Source organism: Camellia sinensis, chromosome 14 (genome assembly GCF_055761805.1).
Source record: "Camellia sinensis isolate YWXY chromosome 14, ASM5576180v1, whole genome shotgun sequence".
NCBI classification, from domain to species: domain Eukaryota; kingdom Viridiplantae; phylum Streptophyta; class Magnoliopsida; order Ericales; family Theaceae; genus Camellia; species Camellia sinensis.
The window spans coordinates 37,987,743-37,997,579 of record NC_138974.1 but is presented as its reverse complement, the minus strand read 5'-3'; the positions used below and the strand labels follow the sequence as shown (position 1 = coordinate 37,997,579).

The 9,837-nt window shown below is 36.0% G+C and overlaps 1 protein-coding gene and 1 long non-coding RNA gene across 3 annotated transcripts; both read left to right on the top strand.

Annotated features, from left to right (window-relative positions):
* The first annotated feature begins 6,019 nt into the window (after positions 1-6,019).
* On the top strand, positions 6,020-7,142 carry LOC114316130 (uncharacterized). 2 transcript variants are annotated; one of them, XR_014350638.1, is made up of 3 exons: positions 6,020-6,088; positions 6,249-6,290; positions 6,652-7,142. It is a non-coding gene; the product is annotated as an uncharacterized LOC114316130 (long non-coding RNA). The 2 variants fall into 2 exon arrangements; XR_014350637.1 differs by lacking the exon at positions 6,020-6,088 and having other exon boundaries at positions 6,095-6,413.
* Positions 7,143-7,785: 643 nt separating this feature from the next.
* Positions 7,786-9,517, top strand: LOC114321486 (uncharacterized). Its single transcript, XM_028268642.2, has 2 exons — positions 7,786-7,996; positions 8,164-9,517. The coding sequence occupies exon 2, from the start codon at positions 8,334-8,336 to the stop codon at positions 9,357-9,359; it is 1,026 nt and encodes a 341-aa protein (XP_028124443.2). The 5' UTR covers positions 7,786-7,996; positions 8,164-8,333; the 3' UTR covers positions 9,360-9,517.
* Positions 9,518-9,837: the final 320 nt, after the last annotated feature.

The following is a 9,837-nucleotide window of genomic DNA, read 5'->3' as shown; positions in this document are numbered from 1 at the left end:
GTAAAGTTATGTTCATATACAATTATTTTTCGATCGATACCACTGTACTGTTTACTGAAATGATATTGTTTACTGAATGAATGATTGTCCTGTTTTGAGAACTGTATTGGTGGCATCCATAGCACCTGATTGTTACTGCTACCGTTACTGTTACTGTTATAGAGATCTCTATCAGTTCCAATGTTTGGAACTACTGTTTACTGTTTTGATGGCCATCAACTAACTGTTCGGTCTTGTAAGACCTACTATACTGTTCTGCTATTGGATGTACCATGTATGACTGCTATGATTTCTAAATGGCTGATATGACATGAGATATGAGACATTGATTAAATAAATGATCTACAGATGCAATGGACTGTTTTAATTGCTGAAAGGACATTCATTCTTAACTCTTTTGCACATTTGTTATTCATTGGGCTTAACTCACAGTTTATTATATATATGTAGGTGGTCAGGCACCAGAGCAAAGTTAACGGCGTCAACCTGATTCCGTTTTGTCAAGCCAACCTATTGTGCCTCACCGCGAGGTTCCAAATCGTTTATGTCAAGGCTTTTTGGGGTAATCTAAATCCACCATTTTTGAATGTTATATAAAGTCAAGTGAATGTTGTATAATTTGTTTTGGCTTTGGGATTTAATTCCCTAACGTTTGTTTTGTTTTTGTATATAAACGTCTTATAGACTTAAGTGTTTATGCATATTTAAGTATATGAAACTTGTGTTGTTCATTTAATTCCTCACAGCTCTTTGGACATTATGTTTTAATATTTACAGGTTTCCGTCGGCCCCTCTTATTGTACAATTGTTATTACTGTTAAGAAGGTCTTTGGTAATCATGGATTACTGGCCAAGCACGATACTAAACCCTTAGGGGCGGGTTTGGGTCGTGACAGTTCAGGTGTTATGGGTGGAGTGACTTTGAACTCATGAAGTGACCGTGAAATTAAAATTTTATAACATGAATATCCATAGTCGACCGCTTATTAATTTGAAGCTATAGAATTTTGATTTTTTTGGATCGGTTTCACTAGATTAGTCGGGTAAATCGGGTTCATGAACATCCCCATTTGAAGTGGTTAATTGTTGATTTTTTTAAGAGAGAAATAAATGGAGCAGAGAGAGAGAGTGCAGCGTTGGTAATAAAGTGATGTATAAATATAATTGGTTGGCAGAATAAGGAGACACCACCTGTATATATATTAATTATTTATTTTTTAAGGTCGGTTTGGGTATTGTGGGTGGAGTAACTTTAAACCCGCAAGGTGACCATGAAATTTAAATTTTATAACATTCACATTCACATTCACATTCACATTCACATTCATATTCAACCGCTTACTAATTTGAAACCGTAAAATCTCGATTTTTTTGGATCAATTTCACCGAGTTAGTCGGGTATATCGAGTTCATAAACATCCCCATTTGAAGTGATTAATTGTTGATTTTCTTAACAGAGTAATAAATGGAGTAGCGAGTAGAGCGTTAATAATAAAGTGAGGTCTTGTAGCCGTCCCTGAACGTCCCGGGAAGGAATCCTGTTTTGTTCATTTGGGGCTCACTACAGTTCGGACTCAAATTGTCACGGTTCTGAATCTGATCTCACAATGTGCGACGTGAGATTGATAAATCACCAAAGAGTCCAAATTTGGCAAATCGTTTTGAAAAACAGATTTTGAGGAAGAAGTGCCAAACATGGGCTGCTTTGCTAGATACAGAGTTGCCACCTAAATGCTTTATTTTTGAAAAATTTAGGAAACCCTGACTCATTGCCTAAGGCCATATGTCCGTCATCACCAAAGTTGCCTCGGCTCGGGAACTTGGGTACGATTGGGGAAGGTCAGCTATGAGCACCCCCGCTCGCCCGATCAAAGATCGGCCACTACTAAACATGATATCTTGTTTTGAAAATATATGTGTTTTTATTCCGGTTAATTAGCTAGAATTTACTATGTGATGCGCACAACACACAAGTATAGACTAAATCGCCTAATTTGGAACAAAGCATCGCATATCCGTTTATTTTGAAAAATGGTTTAGGGTTTGCTACTCTCGAGCAGGCAAAAACACGGATTTCAATGAATTTATCCAATTCAAGTAATCCAACCTTCACCCACAGGCATTCAGGCAGTTATATCGCATACGCACATAGCCTCATGGTAAGCATGCTGTCATGTTAACACTTACACACATACAAGATGCAAAAGCATAAATACTCACAGTGTACTTCGAGCCGAAACAAGGAACATGTTAGTAATCAAATGTATGATCCAAGTCCATGTTAAGATGGCTAATGCATCGCATACAAAACGCAACTAGAATAGGCTCGGCTAATCTAAGGATGACATGTGAAATGCAACAACCCGATACACGTATTCAACTTGGAATTTGAAATACTATGTAGTTAGTATGATGCGCCGAGCCCGGTGCATGCAATACAGATGAATGATGAAAACATGCATAGCATAAGGATGGTAATTGAAACGTGCCCTAGAACTAACCATCATAAGCGGTTAAGTAAAAGGGAGAAAGAAATGGTGGTTGGAAGACATGCATCACACATACGCACGCTTATTACAAAATTGCCCTCTCTCAGAGGGTCCGAATGAATAATACAAATTAATTAACTAACAAGCTAATTAAATATTACAGTATAATGGTCCAACACTTAAGCATGAAAGGGAAACTTTTAAGGACACTTAAAAGGGACAAGCATGGACATATGGTAAGCATTTTAATGCTCTGAAAACATGCAAAGGATGATGCCAAATCAACCTAATAATGCAAACAAGTCATGCACAAAAAGCTTGAACCTAGCCGAAAGGCTCAAACCATGATCATGTGACACATGAAGCAAATGACCAAAGTGGACCAAAACAGTTCCAAATCAATGCCAAAGTAAGCCTAAAACATGCAATGGCTAAAGCTAAAACAAGCTAAAACAAAAGGGGCAAGGCATGAGGCATACAAGGCTACCAAAGAGGTGTTACACTACACCCAAGACGACCAAACATGGCATGATTTAGGCGACCAAAATCAAAGATATTACATGCTAAAATGAGCCCAAAAATCCACGTAGATGGCATCCCAAATGCCTAGACATGATGGCATACACAATGACACAATCATGGAGCATAAAACACCAACCTTTTAAAGCATTAAAGGAGTGATAAGATGCGAGCATGTGAGCATGAAACAAGGACTGAAATATCATAACTAATAGTGCCATACCACTGAAATGATGCAAATAGAGCATGGTAGAGGAGCCAACACTAAAAGCATACAAGTTAGGATGCATGGTAGCTATACAAAGCAAGCCATGGATGACCCAAACAACCAAAATCAGACCTAAAGCATGCCAAAACATGCATAAAAACTTCGAGGAGTCAAGCCAAAATCATGCTAGAAAGACATGTTACAACATGATGCATGTTAAGGCCAAAACATGGGATTACAAGACAAGTTTATGAAGCATACATGGCATGTCAAAACTAACTTGAAACAGAGGTATAACGTGGCAAAACAAAGCCTAATACCTACTGAAATGAAGCTAAAGCAAGCTAGGCATACAAGTTACAACACAAGCCACTTATGCTAGCATCAAAGGCAACATGGAGAGGGGACAACCCTCTCCCATTTAGGACCTCAAAACCACCTCTCCACCACTGAAAATCCTCTGGATTTCAGTGGTAGAGAGGTCATGCAAAGCTAAGAACAATGGCCAAAAGGTATGGCCTAAAGCAAGGCCTAACAAGGCCATGGAGGGGGGAGACAACCCCAAACCTCAAAATGACCTTAAACAAAGTTCAAAAGCAAGTAAAAACAGAACTTTTCTCAGTTATACACTAAGCTTAAAAACGGATGCAAGATAGGTTAAAAGTTTGTGCAAAAATGGGGAATAAAAGGGTAAGTTTCTCACCCTTGTAGACCTTCTTCAAGAACAACACTCCAGCACTTTTTCTGAGTTCAAAACAACCCAAGAACTCCAAAACCAACTCCTTAGCACCTTAGCAATTCAAGGATGGTGTAACACTAGGTGTCTTAGTGCAAAAATGTGAACAAAACACACTTTTGGTCACAAATACACACACAAATATATATAGAGAGAGATATATATGAACTTTACCCCTAAATTCCAGAACCCCTGAGAAGGGATGAAGGCCTCCCCTCTTATAGAAATCCAATTTCTAAGGCTTCCAAGAGAAGCTAAACAAGAGGCAAATCCCTTCATATACGTGTATGGAAGGGGGCAATTGTGGATGCCAACTGTTCCAGCTGGCATAAAAATATCTACAAAAGTAGATGAACAGGGTTCGGCCAGCAAAAATGGCCGATTAACCAACAAAGGTGGCCGGCCGACTAAAAACAGTGCCGACTGGCCAAATATTTGGCCGGTGGCAATAAAAAGGTGGGCCGATGGCTTCAAGCCTTGGCCGGTGAGGTGTTGGGATGACCAACAAGCCATTTTCTGCCCTCAGAAGCAAAAACACAAGTGTTTGGTCCATGACCAAGCACAAAACAGCCAAGTTGAGAGATCTTGAGGCAAGACGTGTAGCCGAGACCTCCGAGAACTCAAAACGAACACGAACATGGATGATCACCGAGTGTTCAAACGATGACGTCCAAATCTTGAGGACGATAAAAAATGGAGTGTCTACAGGTATAAATGCAATTGGTTGGCAGAATAAGAAGACACCACCTATATATATATATATATATTAAAGGGCATTTACATACAAGTCCTAATTTATGAATTTATACTCCTAATTAAGATATTTTAGACCTTTAAGTCCTATTAAATTTTTAATAGTCGGAATTACCCTTTAAACAATGATTGTTCATCATTTATAATTATCTAAAAAGAAATATGATAATTTGATATTTATTTTGATTTTCAAAACTTTAAAATATCAATTTTCAAATTGAAAAATCTAAAAAAATAAATAAATTATGTGCAAATATATATATTAAAAAAATAAAAAAAACTAAATTATTTTTGTGCAAAATTGAAAATTTTGTGTCTATAAAGAAACATGATGATGAAACATTGATGTGCAAAACTGAAAAAAAAAAACCTTTAAAAATGAAAAAACTGATAATGTTCTCAGTTTTAAAACTAGAAAAAATTGTTAATATTCTTGGTTTTATTAGATAGTTGAATCAAACCAATAAGTAGAAGGGCAAAAACGTTTAATCTCATACTCTGTTTTTTTTATCACTTAGTGAAACAATTATCTGGAATATTACAATGCAAAATTGATAGTATTCTTAGTTTTAAAAATTGAAAAAAAACTGATAATGTTATCAGTTTTACTAAATAGTACTTATTGGTTCAAAAAAAATCTTAAATAAGACCAGAGCTATCATAATATCTATATAATATGGGAAGAGAGTTTTTGAATTTATAGTAGAAACAATTGTCCTACTAGGACATTTGAATGGTAAAGATTTATTTGTTTATTTATATAGATGGCTGAGATTATCCCTAAATATATACCTACACATACTTCCCGCCCAAAGAAAGAGTGAACTTCCTCCTCTCCCACGTCTCCCCTCTATTCTATCCTTATCTCTCTCTACTCCCCTTCCCGCTTGCCCACGTCTCCCCTCTATTCTATCTTTATCCCTCTCCCTTCTCTGTTCTCATCAGTTTGTAACCGACGCTCCTCTTCATCACCGACGCTCCTCTTCATCACCGACGCTCCTCTTCATCACAAGGTATTCCTGTCCTTCTCCCTCTCTCTGTTGTATTTTTTTCCCCGAAATACAATCAGATTTTAAGTGAATCAATCTGTAGATTTGGTGTGTGTGGGTCAATGAATTGAGTTTGTGTGTGGGTCAATGAAATTTATGCTTTACGGTTTTTTGGTGATCATAGTTCAGAGGTTGCAATTTCAGAGGTTACGATTTCATCGCTCAGGTATGGCAATCTCTATCACAACTGTTCTTCTCACCCTTTAGAATCAGAATTTCATAGTTCTGAATCTTTCCCCAACCCATTTCAGTCCAGGGCTTCACACCCTTCTCTGTTCTCATCAGTTTGTAACCGACGCTCCTCTTCATCACCGACGCTCCTCTTCATCACAAGGTATTCCTGTCCTTCTCCCTCTCTCTGTTGTATTTTTTTCCCCGGAATACAATCAGATTTTAAGTGAATCAATCTGTAGATTTGGTGTGTGTGGGTCAATGAATTGAGTTTGTGTGTGGGTCAATGAAATTTATGCTTTACGGTTTTTTGGTGATCATAGTTCAGAGGTTGCAATTTCAGAGGTTGCGATTTCATCGCTCAGGTATGGCAATCTCTATCACAACTGTTCTTCTCACCCTTTAGAATCAGAATTTCATAGTTCTGAATCTTTCCCCAACCCATTTCAGTCCAGGGCTTCACACCCATCAAGTGTTTGTTTGAATGGGTATGAGAGGGTGTTCCATTTTTTATTTATTGCTTATTTTTTGCTTGAATTAGAATTTTTTTGTGGGTTTGGTTGCAAAGTTGCAATTCATAATATTCTTTTGCTGAATTTTTTTGTGGGTTTTGTTTGGTTGGGTTGATTTTTAACTGAGTTTTGAATCTGGATATTTTTCATCTGTAATCAGTTGAATTCTGTAATCATTACTGGTTTTCTTGGTGGTTTTCTTGAGTTGAACCAGTCAGCAATTCACAAGACATTGTAGAGAAAGAAGATGCGAGAACAAAAGGGGAATAAAAATGGAGGATTAGAGAATCATGAGTCATGTTTAGGAGCAGAAGAGGACATGGGTTTCAAATGTGGGTTTTGATGAGGCCGTGTGTTTGGGGACCAAGAAACCCTTCCAGAAATCAAGGAAAGTGAAACAACTAGAACAAGAAAATGAAAGAAAGGAACTGCAGTAACAGACAAGTGTGGTTGTGGGAGGAGTGGAATTGCCAAGATCCATAGTAATTGCAATCTGATTGTATACCAATTGATCAACTCTTATTTATTTCTTTATTTATTTATTGGGTTTCACTAACAAGATGAGGAAGGGAAGCACTTTGATTTGAAATATATATATGTCTATATATCTATAATAGATATAGATATTTAATTTTTTTTTATATTTGATGTGTTTGAAATTGTAAAGTGTAGTCTATTAAATAGATTTTTATAATTGCATTTTAATCTTAAATTTAAATAGTGTTGCGATAACAATTATTTATACCGTGCCTTCAGGCACGGGCATACGCTAGTTTATAAATATGACAAGAGCTATCATAATATTTATAAACTGTAGAATCACCATTTTTTTTTGTGTGATTATTTTGGGTGTTGCGGGTGGAGTGATTTTAAACTTGCAAACTGACTGTGAAATTGAAATTTATAACATGAACATTCGTAGTCGATTGCTAACTAATTTGAAACCATAGAATCTCGGCTTTTGCAGATCGATTTTGCCGAGTTAGTCGGGTGTTCATGAACACTGTCATTTGAAGTAATTAATTGTTAAATTTTGAAATTTAAGAGTGCAAAATTTAATGGAAAAAAATGTGTACTATATACACTTTATAATTAAAGAAGAAAATATATATCTTATAACTAAAGAAAAAAATAACATAATTTTATGCCTTTTAAGTCTTAACTAAATTTTTTTTAAAAAAAAAATGTTATATCTTTAATTAAAAAATTTATGAATTATAACTAAAAAAGAAAATTGATCATAATTAAATAAGAAAATGATATAATTAAAAATACATTATGTTAGAATTTTCCAAAATGGAAATATGTCAATAATTTAAGGAGAGTTATTATAATTTACCAAAAAAGAAAAAAAGGAAAGTTAATTACATAAATTCACTTGACGAGCAAACCTATAAAACAATACTCCTTTCTCAATAGAAAGACATCGATATGAGAAGCAAAACCAGTTTCCTTCTTCGTTTCGCAATGTAATAATCTAGTAAAAAGTAGAAACTATATCAGATTTCGGTTCTCATTCGCACCCCTACGAAGCTGAAGAACAGAACAAAGCAGAACAGGTCAGTAAAATCCTTCTTTCTTCTTCCTTGTAAACCCTAGTTTCATTGTTTGGATTGTTTTTCCTTTTAATTGTTTTTTTTTTTTTTTGGCTTCTTTTTAGAATTTGCAGTATTGTTTTGTTTCCTTTTTTTCAATTGATTTTTAGACTATGATTTCTGTGTTTTAGGTTTTGTGTGAATCTATTTGATACTGAAAGAGAGATAAAGACTGAAACTTTTGAAAATAAAAAAAATAAAAAAAAAAGTTAGGGTTTTGAAGGAAGAGGAATTGTAGTTCGAATTCAAGCAAAATTGACACCATTCTGAGATTGGAAAAATCCAAGGAGGGAGTAAAAAGATGGAGCAACAATTTGCATCCCTTGATATCTATGGCCGTAACAAGCAATCAATATCGGTTAAGACTGAGGTGGAGGAGAATTGTTACATGGAAACAACCCAAACTCCATTAGGAGCTATTGGTTATGCAATTCCCGAGGAAAATAAGGATCAACAGTTTGATGTTGTTCTAATGGAGTTGCCTGTTAGGCAGTCATTCATAAAGCTAGAGGATTCTGAATTATTATTTAGTGTATTATCTAATGATGTCAATGTGGATATGTCTCCTCAAGGCCAGAAAGAGAGAAAATATATAAAACTTTTGTTCAATATCAAGTATGGGACAAACCCGCAAAAGGAAACTGCTTGGAGAGTGCTCGCCCAGGAGGCTCGTGAGTTTGATAGCATGACATTAATGAATCCTATTCTGCGGTTGCTTAGGCAACTCACATGGGAAGATGAGGGGGAGAGAAACTTTTTGGTTGGGGTTATTGTTAGTGTGCTGTCTGAATTTGGTCCGTTGGTTTATCCTCATGTAAGCTCAATTTTTGTGTTAGTTCAGCCCTCGTTGATTCGTCAAGATTATAAGATCCGTGAAGCAGGGACAATGATCATTTACAATATCAGCAAGGCAGTTGGCCCGGAAACTATGGTTACTTTGATGCGTTCAGGTATTGATAGCCGCTATGCCGACGAGCATGTGAAGAATGTAACTGCAATAACCTTGAGTGTTGTTGCTTCGGCACTTGGTGTACCTGCACTCTTGCCATTCTTGATGGAAATTGGTATGCCTGCACTCCTGCCATTCTTGAAATATGTGTGTCAGAGTAATAAACTTTGGCAAGTTCGTTGCACTGGCATCAAAATTGTTCAGGAGATTGCTTATTCAATGGGCTGTGCTATTTATCCGCGCTTGAGGGCTCTGCTAGAAAACATTGAACATGGTTGCAAGGATGAGAATCAGGAGGTCAGAAATATTACAGCACTGGCTCTTGCTGAGATTGCTACTATTGAAAGCTCTGGCAAGCCATTTCCGATAATTAGTTAATTTAATGCATTTTAAGTTTGTATCCTGAAAATACAGCTTTGTCAATACTTTGAAACTTTTGTTTTTTCTGATTTTAAATATGGGCTGTATTGTAGCTGATGGATTAGTATTCTGTTCTTTGTTTAAGTTATAGACCCATTGGTAGTTGTTTGCTTGTTGATCTTGATTGATATATTTGTTATTGGATAGTTACATTCAATTCACTAGAAGCCCAAAAGGATTTCTTGAGCCAGCACCAGTGTGGTTCGAACTTCATATCCTGTCAGTACCATCTCTTATTGTTTATTTTTATTTTTTATTGGATAATTTTGGATTGAAAGGAGAATAATTTCATTTGTTAAATGAAAAAAACTGAACAAAGGACTTCCTTCTGGGCTTTTTTCTCTATTATTCGGAATTTGGATGGTTTTATTGGAGGCCTACTGATCTCACTGTAAAATGCCAACTTAGATTGGGATTTTAAGAGAATGAAGTAGGC

What these genes read in the sequence shown, in the direction of transcription:
- LOC114321486 (XM_028268642.2), top strand. Translation starts at nt 8,334, where the DNA reads ATGGAGCAACAATTTGCATCCCTTGATATCTATGGCCGTAACAAGCAA.